We start from the raw sequence: 24,546 nt of genomic DNA on the forward strand, positions 1-24,546 counted from the left end.
TTTACTTTGCCCTCCCGGTGACAAGATCTGACTGCAAACCAGAAAACTTTTACCAATGAGTCTTGAAGAAACTATACTCTCGCTCTTCATCAGAGGGAGCAGAGATTACTGAACAGGAGGCTATTTCTATCCTAGAAGAACTGGAAAACGAATCTACAAATCCTCCCACAGGTATACCTCCCCCAGCTATTTTTGCCAAATCAACCACGTTCCCCCCATTGTCATTATGTCCCCAAGTGGAAATTTTTACCAACTTAGTAGCGGCTGATCTTAAAAAGATCAGTAATAGAAAAAAGAGGGACAACCTTACATGGTGTCAGAGAAAAGCACTGCAGGAAATTTGTGCAATGGAAGATGTGGTTATTAAACCGTCTGATAAGGGGGGGAACGTGGTTGTTTGGCCAATAGAGAAGTACGAGAGGGAGGCATTCAAACAGTTACGCAACAAAGAAACGTATACCCTACTCCCCCATAATCCCCTACCCAAGTTTTGTGCCGAACTAACTGAGATTTTGGAGGAATCCCTCTATCAGGGTATTATCAATAAAAAAACATTTGATGGCCTTATGGTAGAGTGTCCTGTAGTCCCCACGTTCTATCTTCTCCCCAAGGTCCACAAAGACTTTGTTAATCCCCCAGGGCGTCCGATTGTCTCTGGCATAGGAGGGCTGTGCGATCCTGTGTGTAAATACATTGATCATTACTTACGATCGCAAGTGGAAACCTTACCCTCCTATGTCAGGGACACTACGGACGTCCTGAGGCGATTGGATGGCTTGATATTAGAGCCGGATATGTTGCTAGTTACAGCAGATATCGAAACATTATATACCTCAATTAACCATGATGATGGTATGGAGGCGGTATCATTTTTCCTTGGATCTAGCAGCATTGATTCAGATGTGGTGGGCCTGGTGCTGAGGCTCTTGCGGTTCATCCTTACACACAATTGTTTTACTTTCAGGGACCGATACTACCTCCAGAGCCGTGGGACTGCTATGGGGGCGGCGTGTGCGCCTTCGTATGCTAATTTGTTTCTTGGATACTGGGAGAGGACTCTCTTCCAGGAAGGCGTACACGCCGCTCCCCAAGTGCTGGGGTGGTATCGGTACATAGATGATATTTTGTTTATATGGCAGGGGTCTGTGGAACAGTTACATCTTTTTATGCAGGATTTGAACCGTAACGGCCTCAACATCAGGCTCACCTATAATTACAGCCATGAAAGTATTTCTTTCCTTGATATCATGCTGCAGATCCAAGGTGATGGATCTATTAACACTGATGTATTTAGAAAAGAAACCTCAGTGAATGCACTCCTCCACGCCTCCTCATCCCACAATAGCTCTACCGTTAGAGCTATTCCTATTGGACAATTTTTAAGGATGAGGAGGATATGTTCCACGGAGGAGGCATTTGAGAGACAGTCTGTGGACCTTGGGGAGAGATTCCGGTCGCGTGGATACAGCAACAGAAGCATCAAAAGAGGCTATGTTCAGGCCAAGAAACAAAGGAGATGTGATCTTTTGTCGTGTCCACCAAAAACTAAGAAAAAAGAAGGAGATAAAATTAGGTATATCTCCACATTCAATCATCAGTGGGGGACTATGAGGGACATCCTGAGGAGACACTGGCCGATTCTGAAAACAGATCTTACTTTGGCCAAATGTCTCCCAGAGGTACCCCTCATGACAGCCAGGAGATCCAAAAACCTAAGAGATATCTTGGTTAAGAGTCATTATGTGGCCAAGACTCCAACAATTTTTGGGACTGGGAAAAGGAGATGGGGATTCTATCCATGCGGAGACTGTTTGGCTTGCCGTAACCATGTAAGAGCATTATCCTTTGTCTCCGCTGATGGGACAAGAGAATTCAAAATCACTGACTACATATCATGTAGCACTACATGTGTGATATACATGGCCAGCTGCAGTTGTGGTCTATCATATGTCGGACTGACTTCACGGGAGCTGAGGATTAGAACCCGTGAACATGTCCGAGACATCATGGCAGCTAAAGATGTGAATGATTGTACTACTTTAAAAACGTTACCGCGTCATTTTAAACAATATCATGCGTGTAACCCTAAGGACCTTAAAATCTACGGTATTGATCATGTTAGGAGTGGTATAAGAGGTGGTGATGTAAGGAAAAAACTTGCGGAAATAGAATGCCGCTGGATAGCGGTGTTGGGAACTATGGCTCCATATGGGCTCAATGAACAACTTAGCTTTGCGTCTTTTTTATAGATTTGTTCTTTCAGGTCTGTTTTGGATTTTTTGTGTTCTAGATTTTAATGTTTTGTGTGTTTTTTATGTTATTTTAGAATTTCCTTTACACGTATCTATCTCCATCTGTTTGTTTCTGGGCATCCATGAGATATCTGGATTATGTATCGGCTGAGAAGACAAAGATCAAATGTAAACAGAGTTTACCTCCCATGGATATGATCACATGGAAGAGTTAAGAAAGTCCGTCCTGCAAAGGGAATACACTATATTATGGGCTTCAAGTATATGCTTTATTGATTTTATATCCGATGTATGTTTTTTTCTTTTATAGTTTGAGGGTAGTGTGATATGTATATATTCTTCGTATGTGGGGGGTATTTTTCACAGGGTATATATGTTGTAGAATATAGTGGTCCATATTTACCTGTACCAAGCACAGGACCATTTCACATTGTATAGTATGTGTGTTTGCAGTTTGGGACGCGCTAGAATACTGGCGCTCTATATAATGTTTTCACTGTATATGCCCCTGTGTTATCAGTGGTTCTTATTTTTCTGTTTGTTGATACTATATCACCGTACTAATCAGTGTTCACATATTTCACTGTTACATCACAATATTTGATTCTTATTAGGAGTTTTCCTGAGAATCATATTATATACTTATTGCCCACAGTCTTTCCCTTAAATATCATGGCGTTCTCGGCGCGTGCGCATGCGCGCCACAGTGGGGTATTTGCCGATCATTCCTCTCTGGCATCCGGAAGTGACGGAGCGGGAAATGACGTCTTGAGAATTTCTTCTCCCCGCTGCGTGCACTGGGAGAGCCGGCAGGCATGTATTAGGCGTCCCCAATTTGGCGGCGCGCATGCGCCATTAGAGTCGCCGCTAAGTAGTCACAGCTGATTACATCCTATATATGACAGCCCAGTTTACACACAAACATACGCCCCCCGAGGAAGCCAATGCGAAACGCGCGTCGGGGCTAGCTGGACGGACACTGGCACATGTTTATGGGTAAGAAAGACATGGGGTATTGATTGTTTTTGTGCCCACTTGGGCTAATGGTTGAATTGCACCTTATACTAGCAATATTGAGCTAGACACTATGCATTTTCAGATGCCAGAACAGTCGTCCCTGTTTAGTATTTAGAGGTGATAGACCTCGGCTATATCTTATTACCCATGTGGAACTTTTAGTGTCGTCGGTCCTACGTACATATGCTCTGCGTGTACCTTGTCTGTATTATGTTTATTGATTTGTATTTATATATATTTAATAAAATTGTTACTTTTTGCATTTTTATATGCGTTATGGGTTGTTACTACTCCTTTTAGTTGTAGGATATATCTGGTAGTGGAGTTGCTCCCTGTTACTGATGTCCATTCCTAGGGTGTATCCCTATGTGAGATTCTTGTGTGGTATGCATCAGTGTTATTTATATACCAATGAGTGGTTGTATGAATGCCGGTTTACAAGGTCAAATGATACGCACTGAGCAATATACACCTGATCTGTCGCTGCACGTCACCTTTGTATTGCCCGTTGACATCAAGCCCACGGCTTAGTAATGGAGAGGCATCTATAAGACACCTCTCCATTACTGATCCTATAGTTATATGGTAAAGACACAGCCAGAAAAATCCTTCATTTGAAATAATGACACAGACTCCTTTAGCCCCTTCCTGCCGCAGCCCTTTTTCGATTTTGTTTTCAATTTTCGCTCCCCTCCTTCCAGAGCCATAACTTTTTTTATTTTTCCGTCAATATGGTCATGTGAGGGCTTATTTTTTTGCGGGACGAGTTGTACTTTTGAACGACACCATTGCTTTTACCATGTCTTGTACTAGAAAATGGGAAAAAAAATTCCAAGTGCGGTGAGATTGCAAAAAAAGTGCAATCCAACACTTGTTTTTTGAATGGCTTTTTTGCTAGCTTCACTAAATGCTAAAACGGACCTGCCATTATGATTCTCCAGATCATTACGAGTTCATAGACACCAAACATGTCTAGGTTATTTTTTAAGTGGTGAAAAAAAAATTCAAAACTTTGCTAAAAAAAAAAGCGCTATTTTACGATACCCGTAGCGTCTCTATTTTTCGTGATCTGGGGTCGGGGAGGGCTTATTTTTTTGCGTGCCAAGCTGATGATTTTAATGATACCACTTTTGTGCAGATATGTTCTTTTGATTGCCCGTTATTGCATTTTAATGCAATGTCGCGGCCACCAAAAAAACGTAATTCTGGCGTTTCAAATTTTTTTCTCGCTACGCCATTTAGCAATCAGGTTAATGCTTTTTTTTATTGATAGATCAGGCGACTCTGAACGCGGCGATACCAAATATGTGTAGGTTTTTGTTTTTTTTATTTCGGATGGGGCGAAAGGGGGGGGGGGGGTATGATTTAAACTTTTATATTTTTTTCATATTTTTAAAAACATTTTTAATTTTACTTTTGCCATGCTTCAATAGCCTCCATGGGAGGCTAGAAGCTGGCATAGCCTGATCGGCTCTGCTACATCATCATCAGATCGCTGCTATGTAGCTGAAATGCAGGCTTGCTATGAGCGCCGACCACAGGGGGCGCTCACAGAAGGTCGCATCAGTAACCATAGAGGTCTCAAGGACCTCTGTTACCATCCTGATGCATCGCCAACCCCTGATCATGTGACAGGGGTCGGCGATGCGCTCATTTCTGGCCGCAAGCGCCGGTTAAATGCCGCTGTCAGCGCTTGACAGCTGCATTTACTCAGTTAATAGCGGCGGGCGAATCGCGATTTCACCCGCCGCTATTGCGCGCACATGTCTGCTGTACAAAACAGCTGACATGTTGCGACTTTGATGTGGGCTCAGCGCCGGAGCTCACATCAAAGCAGGGGAGCCGACATGCGCAGTACTAGTACAGCGCATGTCGGGAAGGGGTTAATAATCTTAATTAAACTATACTTACAGAACGCCTAATCCACCGACACCCTCATCTCCTGCAACAAAAATAAAATAAACCACCAATATTCCTCACCTGTCTGCCGAGAAGGTAATCCATAATGTCCCTCGACGATTCTGATCACTTTGAGAGCACTTACATCAGTGATGTCAAAGACAGTAGGCAATACACTGACAGGAGGTAAACACTCCCGCAGTGTATCACTGCGCAGCTGTGAGAGTTCACAGGAGTTCATCAGGAACTCCGATGCTCTCAATTACGGCATCACTGCTGTGTGGGAAAGTTCTCAAACAGCGGTGCCATAAGTGAGAGCACCAGAGTTCCTGATGAACTCCTGTGAACTCTCATGGCTGCGCAGTGATACACTGCGGGAGCGATTGGCTCCTGTCAGTGTATTGCCGGCGGCCGGGTAGAGTGGTCACATCTCCTGATGTGACTGTTCTACACATGAGATTGCCGTGGGACAATCTAGATTACCTGGACTACGGCGGACAGGGAGCATATAGTGGTTTATTATTTTACATTATTTGCATTTTCATTTTTCCCTCCCCTTCTTCCCAGAGCCATTACATTTTTATTTTTCCATCAATATGGCCATGGGAGGGCTTATTTTTTGAGGGACGAGTTGTACTTTTAAATGACACCATTGGTTTTAAAATGTCGTGTACTAGAAAACGGAAAAAAATTCCAAGTGTGGTGAAATTACAAAAAAAAAGTGCAATCCCACACGTTTTTTGTTTGGCTTTTTTGCTAGATTCACTAAATGCTAAAACTGACCTGCCATTATGTTTCTCCAGCTCATTACGAGTTCATAGACACCAAACATGTCTAGGTTCTGTTTTATCTAAGTGGTGAAAAAAATTCCAAACTTTGCTAAAAAAAATAAATAAAAATAAATTGTGCAATTTTCCGATATCTGTAACGTCTCCATTTTTCATGATCTCGGGTCGGGTGATTGCTTATTTTTTGCGTGCTGAGCTGACGTTTTTAATTATACCATTTTGGTGCAGATACGTTATTTTAATGCAATATCGTGGCGACCAAAAAAACGTAATTCAGGCGTTTTGACTTTTTTTCTCGCTGCGCAGTTTAGCGATCAGGTTAGCCCTTTTTTTTTGATAGATCGGCAATACCAAAAATGTGTAGGTTTGATTTTTTTTTGTTCTATTTTGAATGGGGTGAAAGGGGGGTATTTTAAACCCTTTTTTTCAGAATTTTTAAAAACATTTTTTAATTTTGGCATGCTTCAATAGCCTCTGTGGGAGGCTAGAAGCTGCCATAACTCGATTGCCTCTGCTACATAGAGGCGATGCTCAGATCGCCCCTATGTAGTAGAATTACAGCATTGCCATGAGCGCCGACCACAGGGTGGTGCTCATAGCAATCTGCCATCAACAACCATAGAGGTCTTAAGGAGACCTCTGGTTGTCATGCCGACGCACCGATGACCCCGGATCACGTGACGGGTGTCACCGATGCACGCATTTCCAGCCGGAAGCGTTTGTTAAATGCCGCTGTCAGAGTTTGACAGCGGCATTTAACTAGTTAATAGGCGTGGGCAGATCACGATTCCACCCGCGCCTATTGCGCGCACATGTCAGCTGTTCAAAACAGCTGACATGTCCCGGCTTTGATGCGGGCTCTCCGCCAGAGCCCACATCAAAGCGGGTGTTCTGCCATCGGACGTACTATCCCATCTGTGATGGTGTGATATGCTATGTGGCTACCATTTTTGTGTGCATTTCTATTTACTTATTTTCATGGTGTTCTCTTGTAGGCCGGTTTCACACGTCAGTGGCTCCGGTACGTGAGGCGAGTTTCCTCACGTACCGGAGCCACTGACACACGTAGACACAGTTAAATCAATGCATCTGTGCAGATGTCATTGATTTTTTGCGGACCGTGTCTCCGTGTGCCAAACACGGAGACATGTCAGTGTTCGTGGGAGTGCACGGATGACACAAACCCATTAAAGTCAATGGGTCCGTGTAAAACACGTACCGCACACGGACATTGTCCGTGTGCAGTCCATGTGCCGTGCAGGAGACAGCGCTACAGTAAGCGCTGTCCCCCCCATGTGGTGCTGAAGCCGCCATATCTTCTCTGCAGCAGCGTTTGCTGTAGAGAAGATATGAATAATCCTTTTTTTTTTGTTTCTCGTGTTTAACATAAAGATCCATGTGCCCAACCCCTCCCACCACCTGTGCGCCCGCCCGCTGTTATTAAAATACTCACCCGGCTCCCTCGTTGGCGCTGCTTCCTGTCCTGGCCGCACCTTCTACTGTATGAGCGGTCACGTGGGGCCGCTCATTTACAGTAATGAATATGTGGCTCCCATGGGAGGTGGAGCCGCATATTCATGACTGTAATTGGCTGCCCCACGTGACCGCTCATACAGTAGAAGGTGCGGCCAGGATAGGAAGCAGCGCCAGCGAGGGAGCCGGGTGAGTATTTTAATAACAAAAGTGGGCGCACAGGGGGTGGGCACATGGATCTTTATGTTAAACACGAGAAACAAAAAAAAAGGATTATTCATATCTTCTCTACAGCAAACGCTGCTGCAGAGAAGATATGAATGGCGGCTTCAGCACCACGTGGGGGGGACAGCGCTTATCTCTAGCGCCGTCTCCTGCACAGTGCGTGTGGCACCCAGTCGGCACACGTGTGCCACACTGATGTGCCACAGAAACGCACGGGCACACGGACACGGATAATTCCGGTACCGGAATTACCTGGACGTGTGGGACTGCCCGTAGAAGGAGTTATTTGCCAATTGATGAATGGCTGCTGCTGCCATCTGATATCAGCCCCCACAGCCCTGTATAGTTTGCTAATATGCTATTGACATGTTGACCTAGCTTGTTGAAACAATGAACCCGAGACCTTCCCCCTCCTGACCTGTGAATCAGGAGAAGGACTTGTAAATATCAGTGAGGTGAGACACAGTCAGTCCTGTGTGGAATGATGTGTTCATAGCATCTCAGACAGAAAGAAGATTATGTGGACTATGCTATCCTCTGTCTGCTGGATTGTTGGACTTTTATCCTGTTACTGACCTGCATTCGGTTTCTGGACTATTTTATCCTTTGTGTGGTGGATCGTATATGGACCTTTTGTATTTTTTGCCTAAATAAAGGTCTTGAGATTGTTCACTCTTCGCTGGCTCTGTTAATTGTGTGGTACCGGAGAAGGACCCCGTGACGCCATCGAATGGCAGAAAGGGGGTAAAGCGATTCCACATGGTGAATTCATCAGAGCTAGACGTAAATGCGCTGATGACCAATCCTTTCTAACAGAAAGTCTCATCATCAAAGATAGACTACGAGAAAGAGGTCACAAAAATTTCAATATCATTCCAGCTTTAAAAAAAAGTTCACAATAAAACAAGCAAAGCTGTACTAAATGAAACCAAAATAAAATCGTCATCTACTAATATTCAAAGAACTGAATCTGCGATTACATTCTCCACTCCTTACAGGGCTCAGTGTAATGAAATTAAAAAAAATTATATTAAAATATTACCGATAGTAAATCAGGATGACCGATCCTTAATAATGGAGTCTGGTGTGTGGCTAGGAGAGGCATGTCGCTTGACAATGTGCTCTTTCTGGATCAATACTCCTCAGCACAAGGAAACTCCACCACAAGGTTCCTCACACACCATTAACTCATTTATTAATTGCGATACCGATCACTTAGTTTATTGTACAGAATGCAGCATCTGCAAGATGAGATTCATAGGCTGCACCCCAAGAAAGTTAAGAAAAGAATTGCAGAGCACATTGCCAATATAAAGAGTAAAAACAGCACATGCTCAGGGGCTGTAACATTTCACTTTACTTTATCAGAGTGATCTTTCCAGTTTTTCTTTTTTTGGGGACTGAAAGAGTTATTAAACCTATTCGAGGAGGAAACTGGCAAGAAGAACTCATGTTGTGTGAAGCCTTTTGGATTCTCCATTTGGATACCAAATATCCAAGTGGCATGAACCAGAAAAACAATCTCTTTTACATTTATTGACATTAATAGTCATACTTTTCAATAGTAAATGCAAGTAATATTTTCAAACTAAAATATTTGAATTAATTTCTTTTACTACATCTTGCATTCCTTGGACACCTGCTTCTGCTAAAAGCTGACAACTCAGCATATCCCAGTTGCACATCAGTCCATACACCACGTCATTCAATGCATTCACCACCACTCTTGTGGGTTTCTTTCTCTAGAATATTTATATATATACTAGCTATTGAACCCGTTCTACGCCCGGGTGGTGAGCATTTATATTGGTATATGGTCTCCATCCTGGTATGTGCTGCTCCATCCTGCGTCCCCATCCTGTCATGTGCTGCACCCATCCTGCGTCCCCATCCTGTCATGTGCAGCACCCATCCTGTGTCCCCATCCTGTCATGTGCTGCTCCATCCTGCGTCCCCATCCTGTCATGTGCTGCACCCATCCTGCGTCCCCATCCTGTCATGTGCTGCACCCATCCTGCGCCCCCATCCTGTCATGTGCTGCACCCATATCCTGTCATGTGCTGCACCCATCCTGCGTCCCCATCCTGGTATGTGCTGCACCCATCCTGCGTCCCCATCCTGTCATGTGCTGCACCCATCCTGCGTCCCCATCCTGTCATGTGCTGCACCCATCCTGCGTCCCCATCCTGTCATGTGCTGCACCCATCCTACGTCCCCATCCTGTCATGTGCTGCACCCATCCTGCGCCCCCATCCTGTCATGTGCTGCACCCATCCTGCGCCCCCATCCTGTCATGTGCTGCACCCATCCTGCGTCCCCATCCTGGTATGTGCTGCACCCATCCTGCGTCCCCATCCTGCATCCTCATCCTGTCATGTGCTGCACCCATCCTGCGTCCCCATCCTGTACCCCCATCCTGTCATGTGCTGCACCCATCCTGCGTCCCCATCCTGGTATGTGCTGCAACCATCCTGCGTCCCCATCCTGCGTCCCCATCCTGGTATGTGTTGCAACTATCCTGCGTCCCCATCCTGTCATGGCCTGCACCCATCCGGGGTCCTGAGCAGGCGGGGACACCGGCGCGCTGTGGGGGTCAGGTGCCGGTATCGCCGCCAGCTCAGGCCCCCCAGCACTTACTATACTCACCTGTCTGTCCCGTTCCAGCGCTGCGCGCCGCCATCTTCCCGGTCTCCTGGCTGTGACTGTTCAGTCAGAGGGCGGCGCCGGCGCGCATTAAGCGCATCATCGCGCCCTCTGAACTGAAGGTCACAGGCCGAAGACCGGGAAGATGGCGGCGCTCAGCGGTGGAACGCAGGACAGGTGAATATAGGCGATACTCACCCTCCTGCCGGTCCCTGCTTCTCTGTTGGAGATCGCGGTGTGCGTTCAGTGTGAACGCATACTGCGATCTCCCAGGAGCGTCACTCTGTGAGGCCCAGACTGCGCCGGCGCTTGCGCACTCTATAAAGGCTTCGGACAGAGTGACGCTCCCAGCGTTTATATATATATATATATATATATATATATATATATATATATATATATATATATATATATATATATATATATATATATATATATATATATATATATATATACATACATACATACATACATACATACATACATACATACACACACACACACACATATACACACACACACACAGTCATGGTCAAAAGTATTGACACCCCTGCAATTCTGTCGGATAATGCTCAGTTTCTTCCTGAAAACGATTGCAATCACACATTATTTGGTATTATTATCTTCACTTAATTTGTCTCAAATGAAAAAACACAAAAGAGAATGAAGCAAAAAGGAAAACATTGATCATTTCACTCAAAACTCCAAAAATGGGCAAGACAAAAGTATTGGCACTCTCAGCCTAATACTTGGTTGCACAACCTTTAGCCAAAATAATTGTGACCAACCGCTTCCGGTAACCATCAATGAGTTCCTTACAATGCTCTGCTGGAATTTTAGACCATTCTTCTTTGGCAAACTGCTCCAGGTCCCTGATATTTGAAGGGTGTCTTCTCCAAGCTGCCATTTTTAGATCTCTCCACAGGTGTTCTATGGGATTCAGGTCTGGACTCATTGCTGGCCACCTTAGAAGTCTCCAGTGCTTTCTCTAAAACCATTTTCTAGTGCTTTTTGAAGTGTGACCCAATGGTCATTGTCCTGCAGGAAGACCCATGAGCTCTGTGGGAGACCCAGCTTTCTCACACTGGGCCCTACATTATGCTGCAAAATTTGTTGGTAGTTTTCAGACTAGCACTCCAGTGCCAGAAGCAGCAAAGCAACCCCAAAACATCAGGGAACCTCCACCATGTTTGACTGTAGGGACCGTGTTCTTTTCTTTGAATGCCTCTTTTTTTCTCCTGTAAACTCTATGTTGATGCCTTTGCCCAAAAAGCTCTACTTTTGTCTCATCTGACCAGAGAACATTGTTCCAAAACGTTTTATGCTTTTTTAGGTAAGTTTTGGCAAAGTCCAGCCTGGCTTCTTTATGTCTCAGGGTAAGAAGTGGGGTCTTCCTGGGTCTCCTACCATACAGTCCCTTTCCATTCAGATGCCGACGGATAGTACGGGTTGACACTGTTGTACCCTCGGACTGCAGGGCAGCTTGAACTTGTTTGGATGTTAGTCGAGGTTCTTTATCCAACATCCGCACAATCTTGCGTTGAAATCTCTTGTCAATTTTTCTTTTCCATCCACATCTAGGGAGGTCAGCCACAGTGCCATGGGCTTTAAACTCTTGATGACACTGCGCACGGTAGACACAGGAACATTCAGGTCTTTGGAGATGGACTTGTAGCCTTGAAATTGCTCATGCTTCCTCACAATTTGGTTTCTCAAGTCCTCAGACAGTTCTTTGGTCTTCTTTCTTTTCTCCATGCTCAATGTGGTACACACAAGGACACAGGACAGAGGTTGAGTCAACTTTAATCCATGTCAACTGGCTGCAAGTGTGATTTAGTTATTGCCAACACCTGTTAGGTGCCACAGGTAAGTTACAGGTGCTGTTAATAACACAAATTAGAGAAGCATCACATGATTTTCTCGAACAGTGCCAATACTTTTGTCCACCCCCTTTATTATGTTTGGTGTGGAATTATATCCAATTTGGCTTTAGGACAATTCTTTTTGTGTTTTTTTCATTTAAGACAAATTAAATGAAGATAATAATACCAACTAATTTGTGTTTGCAATTATCTGACAGAATTGCAGGGGTGTCAATACTTTTGGCCATGACTGTGTGTGTATGTATATATATATATATATATATATATATATATATATAGATAGATAGATAGATAGATAGATATATAGATATCCAAATTGCCATTACTATGTATCCTATGTGCCTATGACTAAGGGCACTGACGTGCCAGAAACGCGTCAGGTTTTGTTTTTAATCATGTTTTTCGCTTGATAGATTTTTTAAATTTTACTTACTGGAGGTTTGTGCTGAGTTTTATCCTCCCCTCCTGTCCTACGAGATTCTTGCAGAGTCTATCCTCTAGTACGAACCACACAAGGGAAGCAGCACTTAGAGGAGAATGCTTAAGATGACGTGCTTTGAAGAACTTAAAAAGAATAAAAGAAAACCTCTCTGTGCCAGTGCTGGCCCACACGGGAAGGTAGAGGTGCCTACCCGCCCTTTAAATCTGTAGGGTTCGGCCCAGGAGAGAAGTCTGTTTAGTTTAGGCTCCCAGTTGGGTGCTGGCAGATAGGCAAATTGATCAAATATGTGCTCTATGCCTCAAAAGTATAAGCATGATCTACACATTCCAAAATACATATATACAATGTTCAGTTCTACCTTCACCCACTCAGTGGTGGAACTTGTGCAGCCGTCACAGCATCCTTTACACTTACATAATTGTTCTACAAGGTGCTCCTCAATTTAGTTTGTTCAACTGCACAATTTGGGCTAGTGATGGCCTCCATCTTGGCTCAGAAGGCCTCCTGCCTGTTTGTAATTAGAGCTGGATCCTGCCATGTGGATTTGTAGGCCCATACCCTGGAGAGAGATGCCCGTTTCCATCTGCAGAGATGACCTTGTTGCTGGCAGACGGGCTGGCACAATTTGATCAACTGCCTCAATTTTGGAGGTATAGCATATACTAAATAGCATTGCAAAGAAAGTTTGGGTGTTGGCTGCAAAGGGTTAAATTCGCACCTACATGCGCAGCATAAATTGACATTCTGCAGATCCTATCCATTTATGTTGCGGATATATTTCGCAAATTGTGAATGAGATTTGAAGAAACCTCACCTACTCACCTTTTTCACCAGAAAACGCAGAAGATTTTTCGGAAGGGTTTCCTTAATCTTACGGCAAGCAGACATACTGTAATGTGAGAATTCATTCATGTGGCGGGACGTTAGAAGTCACAGAAAAAAACCCTCATTCTTACGTGAAAAAAAATAGACCGATTCGCATCAGCGTGCGCAATCAGTACAGCATCCATTTTTACGCATATGTGAAAAAAAATATAAAATATAAACGTAAAAAAAAATACAAACAACAAAAATAAACAACAACCACCCTTTGTTACCCAATAAATAGCACAGCACGGTCAGCACTCAGAGGTGGCCCAGGTGCTGGCTGTGATGTGAATGGGCGAGTTTGATCCGTGACGTGGATCAATGAAGGGACATGCCACATTTTTTATTTTTTTTTTGCAGACATGTGAACAGCTCCATAAAAGAAAACGAACCTCAAGGTTACAAAATACGGACGTCTGAATGAGGCCTAATAGATGTAACCCATTGAAGACCCCCTTCCCAGCCGGACACCACGTGGGTGAACAGTTTGGCGAGTCACTGAATAATCAGGACAAGGACCCCGGTGACTGTACATGCCTGCACGGATTTACTGTCATCCAAGGAACAATCACAATTCGGACAAAAAGGACAATAACTTAAAAAAGGCTCATGGAGGCGTCTACGCATTTTAGGATCGAGCTACAACAACTAACATTGCACTGAAGACCACGGCTCCATGCTCTGCTCACAGTGCTGCCGTGACAACCGAGGGTGGTCTGCACAATACATGATATTATATTACAACGGTGTGTTCCGCTCCGTCCCCCCGACTAGTCGAACAGGAGGTCTTCATCGCGATCTTCAGCCAGCAGATTGGCCGGCTCCGAGCCCCTGGAACTATCCCACGCCGCGCGCGCCTTCTCCGCCTTTTCTTTGATAATTTTCTTCTTCTCCTGGATCTTTTTTAATCTGGATTATAGACAAGAACATGGTGGAATATGATGATTTCCCCCTCCCGTCTATAGGACATTGTCTGGATTTTTGTGCCCACCTGAAAAGATGTAAGAATGCAGGACAAACAAACAAACCCTACAAGCTTAATCCATTGGAATTACGCCAATGCGACTCTATGGCTGAATCCCGTTATTAGGGGATTAAGATGGAGCCCCTGGAAGAGCGATAGACACGGAAGATTTGCACGGCAGGTCAATTCCTGCCTGAGATTATTCTCAGCATGTGGATGAGAATGATAAATTCAGGAAAATCTGCAGTCATTTCAGTTCTAACTGAGGGAAAACATAACTGTAATTGTGGCCTTCTATGTTTGGGAAAAGCTGGGGTGTAGTAGTAGTAAAACCTATGACTGTGCACTTAAAGGGGTTTTCCATTTTCAGAAAACCTCTGTATCCAGCAACAGGTTGTTTAAAAAAAAACAAAAAAAACAACAAACACACCAGTTTACTCCCCCTCCCCAGGTCCAGTCTAGAGTCTTGCTGCTCCCAGAGTGTTATGATCTTACAGCACAGACGTCATGCTAATAAATAGGGCTGCCTCCAATAGGGGAGCTCTGCCCGAGCTCACTGATTGGCTGAAGGGCTCTCAACATCAGTGCTGCAGACACCGGGAGCAGTGGCCGTGCCGGACCTGGGGAGAGGGAGTAAAGCGCATAGTTTCACTTTGACGCCGAAAGTAGAAGTTGTATGTACCTGTAGAACTCTTCTCTCTCGCGCTCATCCAGTTCGGTAATGATGTAAGACAGGGTGCGCTCAATTCTAGGGATAATCACTATGGAGGGAAAAGAAAAACCTGATCAACAGCCAAACACAAAGCTGGAAAATCGCAGATCTCCGTGCGAATATTCTTATGATATGTTTCCACATTATGATTCTGCTCCTTGAAGGTTCCCCATCATTTTACTAAACTTCTATTACCATGTAGTGGGGGTGCAGATGTGGAGACCCCCACTCATTTCTACAAAGAAGAGGCAGAAGTGATCAGCCCCATCATTTCCAACAGGTGGTACAAATCCAACAGTGCAAACCCCATCACATGTCAGATGGCTGGGAAAGTAATAGCGCCCTCTTGTGGCATTTCATTTTCTGAGGGGGAGATCACAAAAAAGCTGACACCATTTCATTTTGTCTTTTACTGTACGGGATAAATATCTCTATATAATATTAAACAATCCTGAACTCCGTCATGACGAAATCTGTTGTAGTAATATGGGGGCTCACGGCAGCCAAGACAGCAAATCCCCAGCCCATGAGTGCGGGGAAGGGGGCGACATGATCCCCAACACTGCTCCTAACCTCCTACACGAATGAAAGCAACATCCACGAGGTGAGTGTTCTCATCAGGGGCTCGCGCCCAACACAGAAGGAACTACCCCTTATTACAGCCGCGACTCACAGAGACCTCGCACAGCAGCCGCACCTCACAGGAACCCCCCAAAGTAGGCTCATGGAGAGCCCCTGTCAATTTGCCTGTAGATAAATCCATGCTGTGTAAAGATGGCCTATAATTTGGTCACATTGTGTATGTAGCGGCCATTGTTAGTCACAAGTGCACGGGGGGACGAGATCTTCCTACAGTTAACTCCCCGCATTTAGTAATAAGGTCGCTCAGTGGTTAGCACTGTACTATATATAGAGCAGCACGGTGGCTCAGTGGTTAGTGCTGTACTATATATAGAGCAGCACGGTGGCTCAGTGGTTAGCACTGTACTATATATAGAGCAGTACGGAGGCTCAGTGGTTAGCACTGTACTATATATAGAGCAGTACGGAGGCTCAGTGGTTAGCACTGTACTATATATAGAGCAGTACGGAGGCTCAGTGGTTAGCACTGTACTATATATAGAGCAGTACGGAGGCTCAGTGGTTAGCACTGTACTATATATAGAGCAGCACGGTGGCTCAGTGGTTAGCACTGTACTATATATAGAACAGCACGGTGGCTCAGTGGTTAGCACTGTACTATATATAGAGCAGTACGGAGGCTCAGTGGTTAGCACTGTACTATATATAGAGCAGTACGGAGGCTCAGTGGTTAGCACTGTACTATATATAGAGCAGTACGGAGGCTCAGTGGTTAGCACTGTACTATATATAGAGCAGTACGGAGGCTCAGTGGTTAGTGTATTATAAACACAGCAGCACAGTGGCTAAGTGGTCAGCACAGTGCCATTCATAGAGCAGCACGGTGGCTCAGTGGTTAGCACTGTTGCTTTGCAGCGCTGGGCTCCTGGTTTCAAATCCCACCAAGGAAAACATCTGCAAGGAGTTTGTATGTTCTCCCCGTGTTTACGTGGGTTTCCGGTCTCCTCCCACATTCTAAAAACATACTGATAGGGAATTCGATTGTGAGTCCCAATGGGGACAGCGATGATAATGTGTGTAAAGCGCTGCAGAATATGAAGGTTCTATAAAAGAAATGCATAATATTAATTATTATTAATAAATGATCACTAACTTGGCACCCATACACACCACATGGGGTAGGACACGGTGAACCAAGCTTTTACTAAACAGACCAAAGTATGGAGAAGGGGAGCAGAAAAAAAAACAAAACAATGAAACGGGTTTTGCTTTCCTTACCGTGCTCTATAGCGTTAACACGTCGGTTTGTGATCTTAATGGCTTCATCCAATGTGACAAATGAAGTCTGCGAGAGTGAACGAGGAAAGAACAAGTAGACAGGTTACACAGCTTATAGGAGGTTTTCCACTCTTTATGGAAGCAAAGATTAATCGCATATCAATAGAAATTTCTACAACTATGTGATATGTTTTATGCTGAGAGAGAAAAAGAAAAAGAGAGAAAGAAAGACAGAGCTAAATGAAGTAGCACAGAGATGTGTGAAGAGACTCGCTGCCTCCTATAGACTGCACATGCAGAGATGAGCGATACCTGCTCTCCTAGCTCTATTTAGTACATGTTGAGAAGCAGCAGCATGGAGCACATTATTCAACAGTACTGTGCAGTGTAGCTGTGAATCCAGCACTGTAAAAACACTCATCAAAAGGCAGCTGCTGAATCTCTGTATGTCTCTCTTTACAACTTTCGAAGGCACTGTGATCCCATGCTGAGCACAAGATGCATTTGGGCGGGAGTTCAAAGTAAATATTCAGTGCAGAAGACGGGGAGGTGGAGAAAAGATGGTAAATTAATTAAGAAGCCTTTCGTTATTAAGACATATTAAACATTTCTTATCATTATTTATAAAAAATAAAACCATGTTTGATAATGCATCTGACGCCGGCAGGGAGAGAGTAAATGGCCACAGTAACTCAAGTCTCCTCCTATTCTTGCTCACTTTGAAATGACCAGCGTGTGTTCAGCATGTAAGTAACAAAGCTAATAAACTTTATAGAACAAAAAACACATTTCCGAATTAGAAACCTGAATGTACACACTAAAATGTACAATACATATGGAATGGACATAAGGTGTATTGTTGGAGCCTTGTTGCAGACCTTCATAGTGGCTGTATTAGTTGTTCATTGCAAGGTGCAAGTTACATACAAAATGTAATACCGCCATCAGGTTACAGACAGTTCAGACAAAGTACAGACGCTCGGCGCACTTCTGGTTTGGCCAAACATTTCAGTGCATCTTCCCAGCTAATTGTTTTGCATAATTTGTGCCCATTCCCTCTCTTCCTCGATTGACAGCTGGAATTTCAGGAGGCAAGAGAAGGGTGGTGACAGATGGAAAACAAGTAGGTGGGAAAGTGCAACTGTACCGCTCGACCATGTAAAGGGTGCATCGGCATCAGTCCTTGGTCATTGGAATGCTCGGCCACACCAAGGGTGCACCGGCATCAGTCCTTGGTCATTGGAATGCTCGGCCACACCAAGGGTGCACCGGCATCAGTCCTTGGTCATTGGAATGCTCGGCCACACCAAGGGTGCACCGGCATCAGTCCTTGGTCATTGGAATGCTCGGCCACACCAAGGGTGCACCGGCATCAGTCCTTGGTCATTGGAATGCTCGGCCACACTAAGGGTGCACCGGCATCAGTCCTTGGTCATTGGAATGCTCGGCCACACTAAGGGTGCACCGACATCAGTCCTTGGTCATTGGAATGCTCGGCCACACTAAGGGTGCACCGACATCAGTCCTTAGTCATTGGAATGCTCGGCCACACTAAGGGTGCACCGGCATCAGTCCTTGGTCATTGGAATGCTCGGCCACACCAAGGGTGCACCGGCATCAGTCCTTGGTCATTGGAATGCTCGGCCACACTAAGGGTGCACCGACATCAGTCCTTGGTCATTGGAATGCTCGGCCACACCAAGGGTGCACCGGCATCAGTCCTTGGTCATTGGAATGCTCGGCCACACCAAGGGTGCAAAAGGCATCAGTCCTTGGTCATTGGAATGCTCGGCCACACCAAGGGTGCACCGGCATCAGTCCTTGGTCATTGGAATGCTCGGCCACACCAAGGGTGCCCTGACATCAGTCCTTGGTCATTGGAATGCTCTGCCACACCAAGGGTGCAAAAGGCATCAGTCCTTGGTCATTGGAATGCTCGGCCACACCAAGGGTGCACCGGCATCAGTCCTTGGTCATTGGAATGCTCGGCCACACCAAGGGTGCACCGGCATCAGTCCTTGGTCATTGGAATGCTCGGCCACACTAAGGGTGCACTGACATCAGTCCTTGGTCATTGGAATGCTCGGCCACACCAAGGGTGCACCGGCATCAGTGCTAGGTTTGAACAGTCGTTTTTTGCACAGACTCACTTTAAAAAATGGTATTCCCATCTTACAAAGCTAGGGTTTCAAACTTGGCCGATTAAGTAGGAAAACTTTGCAGTTGACAGAGTTGCTCGCGGGATGAGAGAACGTTTACAATTATACCATTTTTTGTATGGCAGAATAATGAAAAAGCCAATTTCTTTTTGTTTTATGGTGTTCATCGCATGGATTGTGGACCAGTTTTATAGCTTGGGCTGCTCAGGATAATACCAAACTTGCACTTTTTTTGTGTAGTTTTATTTTTGTTTTCCATAAAGCAGCACTTTTAATGGTGAGTTTTCCATTTTTTCCTCTTACTTAGTCCCTAGACTTTCACTTGGCTGATCACTGATCTAAAATCCTGCAATAGTTCTGTTCTGTGTCTGGGAGCTATTGACACACGCAGACAGAGAGCACTTTACGGGTAAACACTCGTCACTTTACATGATGTTGAATCTCCTGTGTTCTTGTCACTTGACCCTATATATCTTCTGTACTCCATTGCAGGGTCACTGGATGCTATACTGTATAGGCATCTGATGCCATCTAATGGCCATTATTGAGTATTACTACAGAGTAAAACTGAGGCCTTAGAAGTATATGTATATTTCCATAGATTGCCATTTACTGTCAGCTATCTACGACACTTACATGTAATAACTGTCTGCTGTCCAAGTACTTATAATACTATTGTGACTATCTTGTGGTCACATTTGTGTCCTCACCAATTGACCTGCTCCATCAGCTTCTTTACGATATGTTATTGTCGCCTATTCATAAATGTTGATCTTGACAATTAAATATCTACTATATAATTGTCTAAGTGTCACTTCCGTCTGTCTGTCACGGATATTCATTGGTCGCGGCCTCTGTCTGTCATGTAAATCCAAGTTGCTGATTGGTCGTGGCAAAACACCCTCAACCATTGCCACGACCAATCAGCGATGGGCACAGTCCGTTATGCCGCAGTGTAATGCACTCCATTAACGCAGCTATTAACCCTGTGTGACCAACTTTTTACTATTGAGGCTGCGTATGCAGCCTCAATAGTAAAAAGATCTAATGTGACAAATAATCATAATAAAAAAAAAAAAGTTATTCTCACCCTCCGACGTGGCGCTGTCCTCGGCAGTGCAAGTGGCAGGTTCCGGTGCTAAGGATGTTATGCGAGAAGGACCTACCATGACGTCACGGTCATGTGACTGCGACGTCATCACAGGTCCTGTGCTCATACCAATCCTGGGACCGGAAGCTGCCGCGTGCACCGCACACAGGCGCCAGGACCTCAAGAGGCCTTCGGAAGGTCAGTATATGTTTATTTTTTATTTTAAGTCTTTTTTAACCACGCATATAGTGCCCACATTGCTATATACTATGTGGGCTGTGTTACATACTGCGTGGGCTCTGTTATATACTACATCTCTGTGCTATATACTATGTAGCTGGGCAATATACAACGTGACTGTTATATACTACGTGGGCTGTACAATATACTACGTGGCTCTACAATATACTACGTGGCTGGGCAATATACTACATGCCTGTGCAATACACTACGTGGCTATGTTATATACTACTTGGCAGTGTTATATACTACGTAGCTCTGCTATATACTACGTACGCTGTGTTATATACTACGTAGCTCTGTTATATACTACGTCGGTTGTGTTATATACTACGTCACTATGCAATATAGTACGTAGCCTGTGCTGTATACTACCTACATATTCTAGAACACCCGATACGTTAGAATTGGGCCACCATCTAGTAATCTATATAATAGGCTAAGGGGTACTTCCGTCTGTTTGTGTGTCTGTCTGCTGCAACTTCCGTAACGGAAATCCCGCGTCGTTGATTGATTGGTCACGGCCTGCCGGTCGTGACCAATTAGCGACAAGCTTAGTCCGGCCGTGAATTGGCCCCTCCCTACTCTCCTCCAGTCAGTGCCAGTGTGCCCCCCATCCCGGACCAACTTTCTACTATTGATGCTGCCTAGGCAGCATCAATAGTAAAAAGATATAATGTTAAAAAAAATAAAAAATTGTGCTATTCTCACCTTCTGCCGTCCACTGATGCACGAGATGCTGCCGCCAGCTTCCGTTCCCAGCGATGCATTGTGAAATTACCCAAATGACTTAGCGGTCTCGCAAGACCGCTAAGTCATCTAGGTAAGTTCGCAATGTATCACTGTGAACGGAAGCTGGCGGCAGCATTGCGCACATCGGCACAGCTTCGCTGGACGCCGGAGGGTGAGTATATAACGATTTTTATTTAAAATTATTATTTATTTTTTTTAACAGGGATATGGTGCCCACACTGCTATATACTGCGTGGCCTGTGCTATATACTGCGTGGCCTGTGCTATATACTGCGTGGCCTGTGCTATATACTGCGTGGCCTGTGCTATATACTGCGTGGCCTGTGCTAAGCGCAACATAGATACATATTCTAGAATACCTGATGCGTTAGAATCGGGCCACCATCTAGTTTTAGTATAAATAGGCCTGTACATTATTTTTGCATCCACCTTGGGGTTCATACACTCCATGTTTTGTATACGTGTTCCCCATATTATTTTTGGGATTAGCCTTGTCCATATCTCTGGCTCTTCTGTATGTAATACTTCTGTACTGCAGGATATCAGACCTGGTAGTTTCAGGTTGCGATCAGACCGCCATATAAATTGGACTGAGATGGGAACGCCATGCACAGACCAGACCAGGGGAGGGCAGTGTCACATTTTTTACTCACGCTCCTAAAGTTCTTATTGGCTACATATTTTGGAGGGAACTTTCCTAAGTCTTTGACACGACTTAACCTTGGGCTCGGTTAACAATCCAGAAGTCCATATCCATATAATGCTGTTCTGTATTTAGTTCCTGAGTGCTCATAAAACCAATCTTATTTATTTAGAGTTCAAAATGTACAGAGGAAAGTGGATTTCACTCACACCTTGTATTTATGGCGGTTTGAAAGAAGTCACCTCCGGCTTTGGCATACATATACGCCGCATGTCAGGAAATGGTTAAGAAAAAAAAACCCTTCTCTCTATATTCACCTACCACCTGTGACATACTGTGATCTGGAGTGACATAAATGAACATTTTGGGTAACTACCGTAAAATCTCTTTCTCTGAGCCTTCATTGGTTTCTTGTGTCCCCCAGTGAAGCGATAGAGAAATAAGGGGCGCTGGTATGGCCCTCCTTTGGGCTGCTCTCTGCTGTCCCGAGAGCTCCGTTGCACGAGCAGCCTCAAAAGACCCCTGCTATAATCCAAACGCTTTCCCACTTGCAAGAAGGGACACGGATCTAAATCAGCGCTGCGAACCCTTCGCTCTGAGAATATTCTAGGATATGTGATCATTTAATGAACAGTGGGGGGTCCACCTCTGAGACCCCACAGATCATAAGCGATGGCATATCCTAGCAATATTTCACAACATATGATGGAAATCCTTCTTCCTACAACATCTCGAATAGGAAACATGGCAGCTTGGTATCTATCCCGTATACCTCTGAGCACCCAGCCATACCTGCAATGAGGCCAGCTCCACCAGCAGCTCCACCGCCTTTGCATAGTTCCTCTTCAGTTTAGCGAGCTGTTCTCCACCTCTCGCCAGACCCGTTAATTCGTAACCTGATGGGATACAAAGCATTAGGAAAGTGTTCATCGATGGGTCGGAGTGGATGATGAAAATAATGGAGGTTGTACCACTAGTGAGTGTACAGAGAAGAAGTAATCTTATACTCACTATCGCCCCCTTCTTGGTAATGTTCAAATACTGGTAAAGTCACACCTGGAAAACGGAAGAACAGTCAGTGGTTGGCACATCTGTGATAACCTGTCTACATTAACCTCGTAGTCACCAGAACTCCTTAGGATAATCAAAATCAAATACATGGGGGGAACTCTTAGCACCTCCGCCAATCAGCTGCTTGAAAGAGGAAAAAAAAAAAATAATAATAATAATAATAATAATAATAATAATATATAAATATATATATATATATATATATATATATATATATATATATATATATATATATATATATATATATATATATAATACACAGCATCCCGACTGTCTATGGGTTGTGCACAGTAATGTCTTTAAGTGAGCTGCAATGCCAGACACAACTGTGGACAGGTGTGGCGCTATTTCTGGACAATTGTAATAAAGAGGACCCTTGCTAGGCATCTGAGCAACTGTACCCACTATCTCTCAGCTACCGCAAGGGAGTATGCATACAAAGGGGTGGTCCATTTTTAGGGATAATTAATTTTTTTTAACCTAACCCTTTCATGACCGAAAGATTTTCCGTTTTTTCCCTCGCTTTTTCTTAAGAGCCATAACTTTTCTATTCTTCTGTCCCCATAGCCGTATGAGGGCTTGGTATTTGTGGGACGAGTAGCACTTTTGAATGACACCATTCATTTTATCATCATCTCATGAAATGGAAACCGCAGTGACATTGCAAAATCAGTGGAATTCTACAATTGTTTTTTGGGATTGTTATTTGCCACGTTCACTATATGGTAACATTGACCTGACAATATCATTCTCTACGTGTAACGCTGCACCCCTGTGCCGACGTCTTAAATGCCACCGTCACAGATGGATAGCGACATTTAACAGCTTAAAGCTCCTCTTCACCCGCGGTTGTTAAAGGCACATGATGGCTGATTAAATCGATGCGGGCTCAGTGAGTGAACATGCGTCACAGTCAGGGATACAACATATGATGTAATTTGTAAGTCCTGTGGCGTGAAGGGCTTGATTTAATGTATTTTAGGCTAAAAATATTTTTTTATAATTGGGCGCTGTTAACAATTTTGCCTTCTATAGCCTTTTTGCTGCAGAATGAAGTAACTGATAATTCATCAGTGAGCTCGTTCTGACGGTCTGAACATAGTGTATGGAACTCTCATCTGTCTTTTTCTTACCTTCTATGACATCACGTGATTAATGACTGATGAGCTGAATCCTTCTAAGCTCTATCTATGTATTTCTCCGAAAATAAGACAGGGTCTTATATTTTTTTCTCCGAAAGAGGGGTTAGGGCTTATTTTCCACGGATGGCTTATTTTTTTTCCCCATGAACAATGCACATTTATTCTTGGGAACAAAAATATTCCAGTATAATCATGTGATTACATTCTGGGACATCAGCATAACACTCAAGATCCTTAATTCCAGCATAAATTTCTGGAAATCCTATTTCCATGTACAACAATCTCCTGTTGTCACCGGCTGAGGATGAATGATGGGATTAGAGCGATCACTAGTAGATCATTCTTTCCTCATACATATGTTATCGGCAGCACATTTCCTGTTTACGCTGGATGATGTGCTAGCGAGAACAATGGCCCCGGTTC

The 24,546-nt window shown here is 44.3% G+C and overlaps 1 protein-coding gene across 1 annotated transcript in view; it reads right to left on the reverse strand.

Moving 5' to 3' along the window:
- Positions 1-14,013: 14,013 nt before the first annotated feature.
- The window catches only part of ATP6V1D (ATPase H+ transporting V1 subunit D), a 41,302-nt gene continuing 30,769 nt past the window's right edge, over positions 14,014-24,546 (reverse strand). Inside the window, exons 5-9 of the mRNA XM_069728972.1 lie at positions 22,922-22,966; positions 22,703-22,806; positions 17,026-17,092; positions 15,136-15,214; positions 14,014-14,398 (exon numbers count right to left, since the gene is read on the reverse strand). Coding sequence (XP_069585073.1) covers positions 14,260-14,398; positions 15,136-15,214; positions 17,026-17,092; positions 22,703-22,806; positions 22,922-22,966 — 434 coding nt within the window. The 3' untranslated portion in view covers positions 14,014-14,259. The remainder of the gene's footprint in view (positions 14,399-15,135; positions 15,215-17,025; positions 17,093-22,702; positions 22,807-22,921; positions 22,967-24,546) is intronic.

The sequence above is a fragment of the Ranitomeya imitator genome, chromosome 1, assembly GCF_032444005.1.
Source record: "Ranitomeya imitator isolate aRanImi1 chromosome 1, aRanImi1.pri, whole genome shotgun sequence".
NCBI lineage: Eukaryota > Metazoa > Chordata > Amphibia > Anura > Dendrobatidae > Ranitomeya > Ranitomeya imitator.